We start from the raw sequence: 15,799 nt of genomic DNA on the forward strand, positions 1-15,799 counted from the left end.
CATTGGGTTATCGAGTAATAGTTATTGGTTATGATCCAGTTGGTCTCGGTGGCAATGGCATTATTATCAGAGCAAATGATTATTGCCCTATTCACTAGCATTTTTAAAATGCTGTGTGAGGACTGGTGGTGCATCTGTTAGTGAATTATCTCTTGATATATATGGATTTCTTTTAATAGTGAAAGCTGATTATGTTTGCTGGCCTGGACTAAGATGTCCAGAAAGGGAAGAGAAAGGAAGAATTATTATTATTATATAGTAAACCCTCGATTTAAGGATTAATAGGGCCTAAGGGGTGTCTGTTAAATCGTGAATTTTTTAAAATAAAAATATCTGTAGCATTATACTGCAATTTTATCAATATTAGTACTGTAATAACAAAAAAAAATGTTTTGCACACAATTGTTAATAAGTTAACAAACACTTTTAGATAAGCTAACATGAAGTTTATGTTCGATGTTGAGGCACTTGGTTTAGGTAATCCTGCTTTGAAAAAACTATCAAGTTTTTTTTTGAACTTTTGAATTCTGCTGTTTTTTTATAATTAACTCCCTAAAATTACTAAAATGTGTGTAATAAAACTGCCACAGAAAGTCACGCATGCGACAAAAGAACCAATTACAGTGTGTTAGTGTGATCATGTCCTAATCATTCTCCGAACACGTTTTATGAGGGTTGATTCATTTATGTTGGCTAAATGACTACAGTGGTTTTCCAACATATAATGGCCTATTTGCCAAAATTTGTTAAAAATAACAGGAAATTAATAACAAAAAATAACCTGTCAATTTAATTATAAGCAAATCTTGGTTAAAAGCATTTTAAAATTAACAAGGTGTTAATTTTCACACATGACATACAGACCAAAAATTTTGTCTATTAAATCCGAAATCCGTTAATTTAAGGGTTTACTGTATCACCATTTTTTCCTTTCTATTGAAGTGAATAATTAACAGAGGTTGACTATTAAGATATGCTGCAAATGATCCTGCTATGTTAGTGGCTATAGTGGATGACTGTCGGTGGTTAAATCTTTAAAGCACCAGTTCTCATCTGATCACTGAAAATAACCAAAACTGAGCCTAATTAGTACTTGGGAAAATGACCACTTATGAATCCTGAGTGCTGCTCACAATGGTTTCTGTTTTAGATAGTAGAGACAAAGAAGCGGCAAATGATTCAAGAGTAGCACTGTACAGAGATTCTATCGTAAAAAGTATGAGTGGATGAGAAGTTCACAAGGTCTGTTTTTCAGGAGGGAGAATGAACAGTGTGATTGATGCTCTGGAGGAGTGAGCAAGTGAGGAAGTTAGTAATTATAGTAGTAGGAATGAATGATGTAGGTGAGCATTGGAAAAATGTGAGAATGAATTGATATCAGATTATTGAAGATAAACAACAGCTGGTAAGAAGAGTAGTTGGTATTGCCCAAGTATGACAATGATTAGTTGAGATGGTAAGTATAAGTCATGAAGGATATGCTAGCAGAGTGCCAGGAAAAAGAGCTGCAGTTTGTTGATGTATGGAATGCATTCAAGGGGCAAATGAAATTGTATAAAAGAGTTGGATTACATTTAAATTAGGTTGTTTAAGAGATACTTCTGCCATGATGATGACAACTATCTACATGTGGACAAGGATAAATGAAGCAATTAAAATAAGGTAAAAAAAAAAAAGTAAAAAACTTTTATTTGCTATATATTTCAACCTGAGAACAGCTGATCATCTTCAATGGCAGTCAGGCTAGTAGAATGTTAACAATGGATTTTTTAAAAAACAGTACAGCAATCCCTCGATTAGTGCACCTAATGCGTTCTTTAAAACAGGCGCATTAATCGAAAATGCACTAATCGTATGTAATAACCTATGGGAAAAAGTATAAATTCTTTTTTGAACCTCAATTTTTTATAAAAGAATTAAGGTATGTCTCAGGGCCTAGTTAAAGGAAAACCATGAAGCTGAAAGACAATAAAACATATTCAGAATGTAAATTTTATTATTCTACTTCTTAACAAAGAATTGAGCTAACGTAGTTTGGCGGGCATTTTGTTTATTTTTTTTCATACAACCGACAGTATGGCCCTATTGCCTCTTCTACTCTTCTGCAAATTTTACTGCTTCTCTCTTCTTCAGAGTCAGCCTCTAAGCATTGCTGCTTAAAAACTTCGATTGTACGAAAAATATTTTCAAATTGTTTCTGTGAAATCTCTTTTGGCTGACTATCAGTGGTTAAATTTTCATCATATTCTTCGGGATCTTCCTGCTACATCTAAATTTAGCAGGTCATAATCATTCAATTCTTCAGAATGAGATTTAATTAACTCTCGGATGTTATCATTGAAGAGGAGAAAGAAATGAAGGACATATGAATTGGTCGCCAACTCGCGAAATCATGTGCTTTATAGATAAAATTTCCCAATTGTTATACAAGCAAAATAGTTACCACTTTAAAAACTACAATGATCATAAAAGAGAAGTTAATTTTCCGACGTGTAATAATAAACAACTCATCCCAGAAGACGGATTTATTAGTCTATTATTGAAATGGATTCTCCTTTTTGTGACATACGCAGAAGTGTCGAAGGGTCTTGAATTTGTGGGTGTACTATAGCAGACGACATTTTGGCGGTAAAAATTTGGAACATAGTATACATAGTGTACATAGAAGTAATGTAGTTTGCCATTAAAAATAACTTTGTAAAATGTTTTAAATCGGTAACTAAATCATTTCATTCTGGTGAGTGATTTTTTAAAATAGTTAGCCATAAAAATGTATAGATAGAAAATTTTTAAAATCTGTGACATTTATTTTTAAGATGTATATAGGTGCACTAATTTGGGTATCGAAAAAAAATGACGCTCTAATCGAAAATACACTGATCGGGGCACATTAATCGAGGGATTACTGTTTTTATTATTATTATTGTTACATTTTTATGTTGAGCCCATACACGAGAAGTTAATCAACCTGTAGTACATTAGTACCATTACATGCGAGTATTTCTCGTGGAAAGGCCTAGACATTGGTTATGCATTTTTTACTAAGTAATTTAAGAAAATTACAACGTCACTAGGATATACATTAAAATAAATTTTAATATACTTCAATATTTCAGCAATGTCACGTTGCCGAAATATTGAAGTATATTAAAATTTATTTTAATGTATATCCTAGTGATGTTGAATTTCCTTAAATTACTTAGTAAAAAAATACATGCGAGTATGTTAGACTCATGTATTGCTCAACTTCATCTTCCACAAATCTCAGTTGGGTTCGTAGAACAGGGATTAGTGTTAACCAGTTCATTGTATGGATAGTGGGTTGGGAAAAGAGAATCTTGTTTACATTTGATTTAAAAGCCTATATGTTGTATTCTTTGGGAAACACATAAGGAAGAAGTCTGTTCCACAATACAGCAATAGCAGCAATGAAGGAGGAGGAAAAAAAACTTGTTGTAAGTGGAGGTTTCTGTGGTTTAGAAGTTCATAAGGCATGTTCCAGTAATTGGACCACATTTTTTTATTAAGCTAAAAGCACAATAAAGAAATAAAACCCGACAAGTTTTGTAAGTCGTTTGACTTACATCTTCAGGAGTAAAAGGTAACTTAAAGTTTAAAACAACGAAACAAAAAAAAAAAGAGAAATTATTCAAAAATAGTTCATACTATACAGTTGTATAGTATGAACTATTGATTCTAATCAATTGTCATAAAAAACCAAAAATTTGGCTACGCTATGTAGACTATATTTTCATCATATGGCCAGGAACAACAGATGAACTCATTGCTTTCAAAGATTACCTGAATAATTTACATAAGAATATAAAATTTACTTTAGAACAAGAACTTAGAAAACTTCATTTTCTTGACATTGTATTAGAAGTCAATGAAAAAGATAATAAACTTCCTTTCTCAATATATAGAAAACCCACCAACACAGGAAGATTTCTTAATGCGGCCTCACACCACCACCCTTCGCAAAAAATAGGTCTAATAAAAACCCTGAGGGACAGAGCTTATAATATTTCCAGCACAGAAAAACAGAGAAATGAAGAATTGCAATATTTAACACAGATCCTCAAAAAAAATGGTTATGAACCCAAGACTATCAAAAAAATCCTCCACACACCTCCTACAAGCATCTCACAGAAACAAATTTCAAAAACGCTATCACACTTCCATATATTATATCAAGAATGTTACAGACAAGATTGCTAAATTACTAAACAAACATAACATCAAAGTAGCCTTTCTGCTGCTGGAAAAAATTTCAAGATTTTTATATCCCCGAAACCTCCACATCATCCTTTAAAAAAACCAGGTGTTTATAAAATTTATTGTTCTTGTAGCATCTGCTATGTAGGACAGACAGGAAGATCTGGGGAAATACACACATGAACGAACACCAAAAGAATGCAAAACAGAAGAGAACACAAATCAGGTCTAGCTTTCCATACCACTTCCACTGGCCACAATGTACTCTGGCAGAAAACAAACATGTTTTACATAGAAAAAAACTGTTACATAAGGAAATTTAAAGAAGCTGCAAACATGCTTAGAATTCCAACAAAATGCAATAAAAACCCGAGGCTTAATTCTACACTAAGTTTGGTCAGCTTCGATAAAAAATATACCTCAGTCAAACCTTGAACATTATGAACGTGAACAACAGAACATGGCATCATCCAGCATTGTTTAAACTTAGCACTGCTTTGAATCTGCATTCTGATTTTTTAATTTTATGAACAGTCAGATGGCTACAAATGTATAGTATGAACTATTTTTGAATAAGTTCTCTTTTTTGTTGTTTTAAACTTTAAATTACCTTTTACCCCTGAGGATGTAAGTCAAACGACTTACGAAACTTGTCAGGTTTTATTTCTTCATTGTGCTTTTAGCTTAATGAAAAAAATGTGGTCCAATTACCAGAATATGCCTTATGAAAGAAACTTGTTCTTTGTGGGTTTCAAGGTATACTGTTAGTATAAAGAACAATGCAATTTGGATGAGATTTAGTAAATGATATATAGATTAAAAAAAAGTACTTTGATGTCTGATAAGAAAGAGAGTTCCAGATTTTGACAAGGAGAGGCATTCATTCTGATTCAAATCAGGACAGTGAAACAGAGCTCCAGCACTCTCCTTAAACATTTGAATTTGAAGAGGCACCTGTGGAGTAGATGTAATCTAGATCAGAAGATTCTGTGGTCAGTGTCAATCCTACGCTGTGCTAGACCAGATTTTTCAGATTTCTTATTAATGATATAAGACTAGCGTTCTTGTAATCTTTTCTCCACAGACTGAGGGAATGTGGACTGCAGAATTTGGTGGATAGAAGGAGAGGTGATATGATCGACACTTTTAAACTGTTGAGAGGCAGTTACAGGGTAGACATTGGAGAGTTCTTTCACTTGGTGGAACGGCGGGAAGGAGCTATGACAGGAGGGCCATCCCTGGAAGTTACGAAAGGAGACTGTGCACAAGAGGATGAGGAGTGGTTTCTTTGTGTGGAGGGTGGTTGAATCTTGGAATGCATTGCCTGAGAGAGTGGTTGGAGCAGGAATGGTCAATGGGTTCAAGGAGGGGTATGATAAACTTTGTGTTTCCTAAAAACAACCTCCCACGATGAGTTTTTTGACTCCAGGGAGGCCTGGATAATAATAATAATAATATCTGTTTGACTGAAATAGGAGAGATAGCAATCACAGGGAACTTAGTAGATCCCTGGCATCAATGAAAAAGGTGAGATCTGAATAAGTATACGTTTTTTTTTTTTTTTTTTTTGAAGCGGTAGAGATTTGCAAAAGGAAGGTTAATTGATTGCTATACATGAAAATGTATGTGAGAAGGAAGGGGGTTGAGAGCTACCACTTCTTATGCTGCCCCCTGGTTCACTTGCAAGATAACTTCCTATTTCAGAATTTAGATATTTTAAGAAACTTATGTCCAGGTTTCCAATTGGTTCCTAGCTATTATTATTATGATTTAGGTCTCCATGGAGTCAAAAAAACTCATCATGGGAGCTCTTTCCTAGCAGACACAAAGTCTATCATACCACTCCCTGAACTCATTGACCATTCATGCTCTCACCCCTCTATCAGGCAATTCATTCCATGGTTCATTCACCCTCCATGCAAAGAAACCACTCCTCACCCTCTTGCTCACAGCTTCCTTTAATAACTTCCAGGGATGACCCCTTGACCTTTCTCCTTCTCCCATGTTCCACCAAGCAAAAGAACTCCCCAGTGTCAACTCTGTAACTACCTCTCAAGAGTTTAAAAGTCTCAATCATATCACCTCTTCTTCTATTTACCAAACTCTGCAGTCCACATTCCTTCAGATGATTCTCATAACCAACATTGTATAGTCCTGAAACCCATCTTTGTTATCTGGCTCTGTACTCATTCCACAGTTAATTTATCTCCTTCAAATCCTGGGGACCAAATTTGAGAACAATAGTCCAAGTGTGGTCTAATCAAGGTTTTATACAATGGAATGACAACTTTTTTATCTCTGTAGGTCAGCGTCCTTCTCATTATTGCAGCAATCCTCTGGGAAACTTTCCTTACCTCCAGATCTCTTGTCTCCCCTGCTTCCTCCAGTACAGCTCCTCCAACAGATTATCAACCTCCCATCGATGTATCCCAAATTTCAAGACTTTACATTTACAAAATATAAATTTTATTGCATTAAACTGATACCTCCATTCATTTGCCCATCTGTCTAGTTTATTCAAATCCTATTGCAGGGCTGCTACATCTGCACTATTACTACTAATCCTTTCTGACTTCAGATCATTTGCAAACAACTGAATATCCCCCTCCAGTCCACTGACAGTGTCATTGATATAATGGTTAAACAATACAAATCCCTGTATTGAGCCCTGTGGGACCCCACTTGCAATCTTCTGCCGCCTTGGTATTGTCCCACTATACACAACTCTCTGATACCTATCAGATAATTAATCCTGGATTCAGTTGACTAACCCGACATCTAAACGCATGTGATGCAACTTAAATATCAGCTTATCATGTGGCACACCTTGTCAAATGCCTTTGCAAAATCGAAAAAAATGGTAGCATATGTCTTTCCCTCATCAACCACTCTTGTCATATTATTATAAAAAGCAATCATATTACTAGCAAGAGTGGCCCTTAACAAATCCATGTTGACTCTCACAGATAACATTACTCTCATCTGCCCAACACTGTATATGGTCCGTCACTAATTTCTCCAAGATCTTAACAACTGCTGATGAAACACAAACTGGTCTATAATTTGACACTTCCAGTCTGGTAGTATCGTATCTTACCTTCCTTCCATTCCTTGGGTACCTTTCCCATAGCAAGATTTTCGTTGAAATGCCAGGTCTCTGACAGGACGTCAATGACAGGTCAGTTGAGTTGTCAGTTCTTTAGCACATTCTCTCAAAACCTGTGGTGAAATTCCATCCAGTCCCACAGCTTTATTGACATCCAGAATACTCAGTATTTGAAACACACTCTCCTCTTGCACCTCTAAATCTCGAACCTGCCCTGTCCCTCTACTATTAAAACCTACTTCTCCAGGATGGAGTAGTCCAATAAAATGTTCATTGAACGACTCCACTATGTCCTCTGCATCACTCACTCTATTTCCATTTTTATCCCACTATGTCATTCTTCCACAGTCATTTCTCCTCCTATTGGCCACATAGCTAAAAAATTCCCTAGGATTTTCTTTGGATATTGGGACCAATTTCTTCTCATATCCTAGTTTTGCTTTCCTTACCATACTAGTCACTCTTCTGGCCTGAGTCTTATATTCTTCATGCATCTGCTCTCCTTATATCTCTTTCATAGCTATGGTTCCTGATGTTTTCTTAACAGAAAATCTGTGGTTCACTCTTAAGTGACTCCTAGTTCTAGGTTCTTCCCACACCCCCATTGTTCATGAACTTGGTTGTATTATTATTATTATTATTACACGACACCTCCAAAGAGTCCAAAGACTCATCGTGGGAGGGCACCTACTCTACAGCTCTCCGTCTCCACCACTCAATCCAGCAACTACGGCAAACTATAACTGCCATCATCATCATCTACACCAATGCCATCTACTGCCCACCTACACTAGTATTTTTTATCTGTAAATTGGTATTTTCTCAAGGCCTATTTGTCTGTATGTGGGATGAAATACTAAAGTTTCTGGGAAAAACTCTGCTACTTCCATATGAGATTGGCTAACTCACCTTCAATTGAAAAAACCCATATGAGTTTCTTCTCATCACAACAATTGAACTTAGGTCTTTTCCAATCAAAGGACATAGCGTACCATTGTTCTTCCAATTGCACTACGGAGGTGCTTAAAAAACTTGTCAGGAGTGGGATGCTGTCTGTTGAGTTTGCCTATTTGCAGTATGAAACAATTAGTTGAAGAAGACTTTTATTTCAGAGAAATGTTCATCACACTGGTGATAAGAATCAAACCTAAACTTTTCAAACTAAAGAGCACTAGTCTTATGATTTCACTTCAGTGATGCTAAGAACAGAAAGGAGCAGCTATATTATTAAACTAAACATGATGATGAACTTGTTGATTGGCAACATGAACTATATGTTATTTAGTTGTAGTGCAAACCAAGGCAACTCTGATGCCCAAGATTATATTCTCATAAGCTGTGTGATAAATTTCAAAACTTTTTCTTTCTACATTTGGCTATAAAATATGGATTGATCCATAATAACTTCCATTTTGATATCGTACATGTGCCTAATTGAAGCCTTTAAGCTCTATACTTTAGATTATGCACCAGCTGAGAGTTTACTTATGATGAATTTAACTTTCTGATATAGGATTTCTATGGTATTGGACAGAGGGTTTGTGCTCTCTTTAGATCTCTGATGAGAATGGTATATTCATGCATGTTTGCAGACTTTGCAGAGGCTTGCTGTATGGTGGTACTTGCCTGTGGCTATTCCAGGCTGAGGTTTTGCACAGCCTTTTGGGTGGAGCTTACAGGAGATCTACTACTTGAGACAGTGATTCCTTTACACTGAAAGTTTGCAGCTACTTGAGAGAGTAGCCTTTTTAAGTCACTGAAGTTTTTTGGAGCTTAGTGATTTGAATATTCATTTCCATCTAGTCTGTGATGACACCCAACAGTTCGAAACAGCTATCTGCCCAGTGAAACCTAATCTAACCACTAATGAAAGGCAGATAGGCTCCTGGGCAGCAGCCACAGCATGTATCTTTTAAGTAGTGCAAACCAAGGCAGCTCCAGTGCTGGAAGCTCTATTCTCATAAGTTCTCTGATAAATTTTAAAACTCTTTTTTATGTTTCTTTTTATATTTGGCTATTAACTATGGGTGGATCTATAATATCTTCCATAATGCTTTAGCAAAATTAGAGATATATTTTTTACATTTTTATTTTATAAAGTTAGAAATGTAATATTTCATTTTATTTAATTGCTATACTGAATAAAAATTTGTTTAGTCATGGAAAAGCCCATTAGTGATTTTAGATTTGGTATTGGCAGTAGAGAAGGTTAGGTGCCTTTGTCTTTACTGGATGTGCTGACAGAATATTTTCAGAACTCAATCTTAATAGTGGCTTCTGCTGAATATCTTTTAGAATAAGAAGATGATCAACAATATTTTGTTTTTTCCAATATATGTGGGATCATCTCAGTAGATTTCCTTAGGGAGCACAAAACTTGTGTAGAGTTTCAGGCACTTACAAATATGGTCATATCAGATCTGCTAGGCTGAGACATTTTATGCTTTCAAGTTGATTTATTAATTTATTCTCCAAATATAAATTCGCTGCTAACTGAGGGAGCAGTTTGATCTCCACTGATAGTCAATCAGAGGAGTCAGTCAAGGATATCACTAATTATAAACAGCATCTGGTAAAGAGATGGCTGACAAGTTCCACCATCTCATGGTCTCTAACACAATATATTTACTTTGTTAGAGACCATGCATGGTGGAAGTTTCTGGGAGAAAAAACTGGCTTACTTGGCCAGAGATGAACTAACTTGGAAACTGGGTGAAGAATGGATTAGAAAGAATTGTTGTCAATTAGATTTGAACTGAGAAGTTTTTCTTTGAACAGCCTACTATAGATGCAAACACCATTTCCACAGCACTAAACAGGAGATTGAATTGTCCTCCTCAGTCTCCAAAAGTTAGATTGGGCTTCAATGGCCTCGCCTACTGTAGGGAAATAAAAGGCATTAATGGATTTATTTATTTATTTATATAAATTCACATATAAAACTACTAAAGAAAGTCACGAAGAAATTAAATAAAGCCAAAATCCCACAACATTCCCATGATGAGTCTCTGACTCCGTGGAAGTTAGATGTTAATTATAATAATAATAAAATTCACTTAAAAATTTCCAGATGTTAGCCTGGTTGGCTGAGTGGATAGTTTCTGTTCTCCAACCATTAGGCAGTGAGTTTGAATTTCACTGCAGGCATTGATGTTTGCAAATGCTTTTTTGGTAGTGGATGAATTTCATTGGATTCCTGAAGTGGCTCAAAAATGTTCTGTTTGGTCTCTAGAGTAGTAGGGGTTCTGTATTATATTTCTCTTAAACCATCACCATACTAATATATGGCTCTACAACCTTTTTTAAAGATTCATATTTAAAAAAAATTATATATATTTTTTGAATGAGATATTCTTTTATTTCTCAAGAAGTATGACTAAAACCTGACCCAGATAATCTACAAGCTGTTTTTTTTTTTTCTTTTCCTAGTTCCGAAACTGTTAAACAAGTATGTGGCACTTTGCAAGAATGTTATATTTTTTCAGAAATTCATTTCTAATTCAGTAGTATAGTCAGCTAAAGATTAGCGCATGGTTAACTCTTAGTCTATCCATGGGACTAAAATTGTATGATATAACTTTTTCGTGAGTGGGATTCATATACACTATCTGATCAAAAGTATCTGGACACCCCTCTGTAATTCATAAACTGACATCTAGATGTCACTATGACCTCACTTTCTGGTATAAAAGGAAGCATGGAGCTGTGTGTTGTTCAGTGATAAGAAGTATGAGCGAAATGGGTAAGTTATGGGAGTTCAGTGACTTCAAACATGGAGTAGTTATTGGTTGCCACATCAGTTAGAAATCTCTCAGAGATATTTAAACCTTCAAGTTGCTCAAGATAATTAAAGGATTATCAGATGGGCACTGGAGGTTCAGGAGTTTCATTTGAAGATTTCGTATGTGCCCAGAGCTCAAAATATTATAGTGGACTATCTGTCTTAGATGCTGCATTGGAAAACTCAGAAATAATTCCATGCAAAAGCTTGGAGAATTTGTCACCGTTGTTTTCTTGTTACTTCAGTTTCTTTTTTCTAGTGAAAACAATGTATACAGGATTATAAGTAAAGTGAAAAATGCATAAAGGAAGCTCAATAACAAGATCCATTGTGAAGAGCTTTTTATTTTCACTTTTAGTTTTTATTCAAACACAAAATTCAGGAAAGAATCAGTTGAACAAAATACCATCTAATGAAAACAGTAACTTTTTTTTGTATTTGTTAGCACTTTCAGACATGCCTATTAGCATTATTATTATTATTATTAAGAGAGACCTTCAGGGACTCATCGAGATTGGCCATATACTACATGCACCAGCTATCACACTTATTCTTGAATTCATTCACACTGCTTACACACACAACATCCAATGACAATCCATTCCAATTACGTACCACTCTATGAGATAAAAATCTAGCCCTCATCCCCTTCTTAGCAGCATTCATTCTCAGCTTCCAAGGATGCCCTCTTGTCCTTTCGCCATCCTCTATAAAATGAAAAGTTCCACCAACTGAAATTCTGTATCATTCTTTCAGAAATTTGTAAGTCTCAATCATATCACCACTCTATTTGCTAGTGTCTGCAGTCAATAAATTCTCAATCTGTCTTCATAATCAGTATTCCACAATCCTGATATCATTTTTAAACACTCTCCTTTGGAAATACGATGGAAACCTGGAGATCAGACCTGTGCACAATAGTCCAAGTGAGGTCTTATCAAGATCTTGGAAAGAGGCAAAATGACATCATTATCTTTATGTGTCAAAGTTCATTTCAGCATTGCAATTATCTTTTGAGTTGTATTTGCAATATTTGCTACATGGCCTCTGAACTTCAACTTTCTGTCTACTAACACTCCAGGATCCCTAGCCTGATCAATTTCTTCTAGCATAATCCCACCAATATAATATGACATTGGATATCTAATCATGCCAAAGTGCATGACTTTACATTTAGTGACTTTGAACTAACATCCATTTTCCCATGCCCACAATACCAGCCTATTCAAATCATTCTACAAGTACTGCATATCAGCAGCATTCCTGATTACCCTATCTATCTTTGCATAATCGGTAAATAGCTGTATGTTGCCTGTCAAATCCTTCCCAATCTCATTAATGTACAGATTGACTAAAATCTCCAGATTCACATTTCTCATATACCACTTCTTGATATCTGTCAGTCAGCCATCCTCTTATGCAGAAGAAATCATCAGGAGGGTTGGTCATTGCAAATAAAGAGTTTTCAGGTTTCAGTAATCCAAAATTTTAGCCTTCATAGAATATTGTAGAATAATGTGTATGCACTACTATATAGATGGTTTGCTGATATATAGATATGTGTGTGTGTGTATATATATATATATATATATATATATTTCTCTTTAGTATTAATATCATAATCATAGTCATCATTGCTGACTGGATGTGAAGAGACTCAATGCAGGAAGTCAACTCTAGATCCCACAAAGTCAATCATAGCATATCTTAAAATCATTTACTCTCCGCACCCTCCCAGGCAATGCATTTTGTGCATCCATTATTTTCTCCAAGTAAAAATCTACTTCTCACTACCTTGTTTATCCCCCATATTTTGCAACTTTTGGAATGGTCCTTGCTTTTTTTTTTTTTTTTTTTGCTACTTTTTGGACAATTTCTTCTCTCAGGTTACTGATCGGTTTTCCTCACACTGTGGAACTATTGATGAAATTTTTCAAGGTGGCTGGAAAAAAAAAAAGTATCATATTTATTTTCTAAAGCAGGGAATCCCAATTATCTAACTCTCTTAGCTCAGCCACAGCTAAGTGTATGATAGGTTCACAACTTTTTGTTGGCAGAATTCACATAAAATAGTATCCATTTTACATAATTTATTTTAACAGTATTACAACACCAAACAAACTAAATTATTTTTTACAACATTAGACTAGGGCACTAAATTAGTACTTTAGATCTTTTGTCCATAACAATTTGAATTGTTATGGACAAAAGATTATGGACATTCACTTACTCATTGTTGCATGTAACCAGTAACATGTTGTTTGTTCTGAAGATGCTGGTTTGAAATCCAACAAAATATAAGCCAATTAATATAAGCCAGTTAATGAATAACATCCAACATCTAGCTTATCAATTAGATTAGCATCAATTGACAAGCACATCTATTTGGTAAGCTTATATGTCTAATCATATTGCTTCTCTTTCTATCTACTAAAGTCTGTACATTACATTTTTTCATTGTATTCTCTTCTCATAGCTGACATTCCAAAGTTCAAATACCATTGTTATCCAATGTTATCCTTTCAGAAGTTTTCTCATCCTCTTGAAATTGAGATCTGTATACAATAATCCAAATATGGTCTGATCAAGGTTTCATGCAATATAACCTCCATATCCTTATTTTTGCTGGTCACTGTCCTTTTTACCATTGCAATGACCTACATGGTAGTCCTCCCCATTTTACAGCATGTCCTGGAACTTTAATCGCTTGATCATTCCCTGGATCTCATGTCTTATCTACCTTCTCTAGTATAATAGAGTCTCAACAGTAAAATACACAGCTCCCCATCTCTGAATCCCAAAGTTTAAAATTACTTCTAGTTATATTAAACTAGAATCCCTTTCTCATTTTCTACTTTCCCATTCCATTCAAATTCTACTGAAGAGTTGTTCTATCAGTAGTCCTCTTGGGCAATCTTCTTCCTCATTTTTGCCTAACGTTTTATGATAACCCCTACTCTCTCTCTCTCTGTCTCTTTTTCCCCCATTTCTTTATCCATCTGAACCTCTAATCAAAAATTCTTTCCATTTGAGTTTATAATCCATTCCAGTACTCATTTTCTTATCTAGCATCATAAACCATTCAGTCCAAGGTAAGACAGCTCTTTCTGTCTTCCTTTAATAATTAGTTAACTTAGGTTCTTGAAGCTTGCCATTGTGAGATAATAGCAACTGCTAGTATTTGAGTAACATCATTTAATTGTTTTCCAGTTCTCCCGAAATTTGAGGTTATAATTACTTCACCACCTTATATCCTTATTACTGATGAAGCTTCTGTTTGGAAGATATGTGCAAAGTAAGTTTATTGTTTTGACTAACATGTCATTTATATTTAAAGAAGGATCTGTATATATGCCAATATAAAATACATTTTTTTTTATTTCGAGGAACTAACTTTTTCAGCAGAATTATCTTTGAGAGAGAATTTTATTAAAAAAGGTTATAGTAAGGTTGAAATGATAATTGGAAGAAAAGACTGAGTAATCCACCTTTACTTTTCACTTTTCAAATAAAGGTGGGTTGTTCAGTTCTAAAAGTTCCTGCTATATTTAGTTATAAAGGTTCTGTTATACCAGTTGGAAGTTTTACTATAGTTTTATTATAAAGAAGTTTTATTATAAACCCAGTCAAATGCAATTGTTTCCAACCAAAAAGAGTATGTCACTTTCAAATGAGCTTTATTATTGTTATTTTTTAAAATGTTATATAAGTCCCATGCACAAGAGGTCCCAAACATATGACATAACAGTGCTGTGTGGGTGTGTGGGACACATATGTTGATTGGATTTTAACGGCATAGATGCGAACACAGATTGATAAGAAAATAACTATTTATTGACTTAATTGCTAATATTTTGCTGGTATTCTATTCAGCATCTTCAGAGCACACAAACAAAGTTTGTTACAGTAGCGAGACAACCGCAATCCGGTGTAACAGTGGGACTAGTATGAGCAATTGAAACGTGCAACACAAAGACTAAAGTCTTAATTTGGCACCATCTAAGTTGGGGGAAAAAAAACGAGAGAGAAAGCAAGTATTAATTTGGTCTTAGGATGACTGTCTCCCAAATCTTTGGTAGATTTGGGAGACATTATATATAGTTACATGGTGAGTCATGACTCATTTGAATCATAAATTATGTCCAATTTCATCAGCCACCAGCAGCCTTTGTCAATGCACTCACTAGATCCAATGGACTCTTAGGGAAGACTCGTAAACTGCATTCAATTAAACAGCTTGGTCAGAGGAGCTGATTATTCCCTTGCACATTCTTGTAATACATTATTGTTATTATTATTATTATTATTTTGGGTGACTCCAGGGAGTCCTTAGACTCATCGAGGGAGGCCCTAAACATCATGTCCACACAACTATACGACATTCTCACAGTATCTATTGAACTCGCTCACCGTCATAGCACCCACAACAGACTCTGGCAGCTTATTCCACTCATTTACCACTCTAAAAGTAAAGAACTCAGCTCTAACACCCCTACTAACCACACTCTTGCCCAGCTTCCATAGGTGTCCCCTAGTTCTCCCACCACCAGTCCTGATCTCAAAAATATCCTCTGAATTAATCTTATAGAATCCCTTTAGCAATTTGAATGTCTCAATCATATCTCTCCTTTTCCACCTATCAACTAGTTTCTGCAACCCACAAATCTTCAACCTGTTCTCATATGGTTCATATGAGA

The 15,799-nt window shown here is 35.1% G+C and overlaps 1 protein-coding gene across 1 annotated transcript in view; it reads left to right on the top strand.

The window, feature by feature from the left end:
• Positions 1-15,799, top strand: part of LOC150099792 (alpha-2-macroglobulin-P-like) — a 524,250-nt gene that overhangs the window by 86,864 nt on the left and 421,587 nt on the right. The window contains exon 7 of the mRNA XM_090403491.1: positions 14,313-14,397. Within this exon, the coding sequence (XP_090259617.1) occupies positions 14,313-14,397 (85 nt within the window). The remainder of the gene's footprint in view (positions 1-14,312; positions 14,398-15,799) is intronic.

Source organism: Typopeltis vanoorti, chromosome 14, assembly GCF_054136105.1.
Source record: "Typopeltis vanoorti isolate ZY-2024b chromosome 14, IOZ_Tvanoo_1.0, whole genome shotgun sequence".
NCBI classification, from domain to species: domain Eukaryota; kingdom Metazoa; phylum Arthropoda; class Arachnida; order Uropygi; family Thelyphonidae; genus Typopeltis; species Typopeltis vanoorti.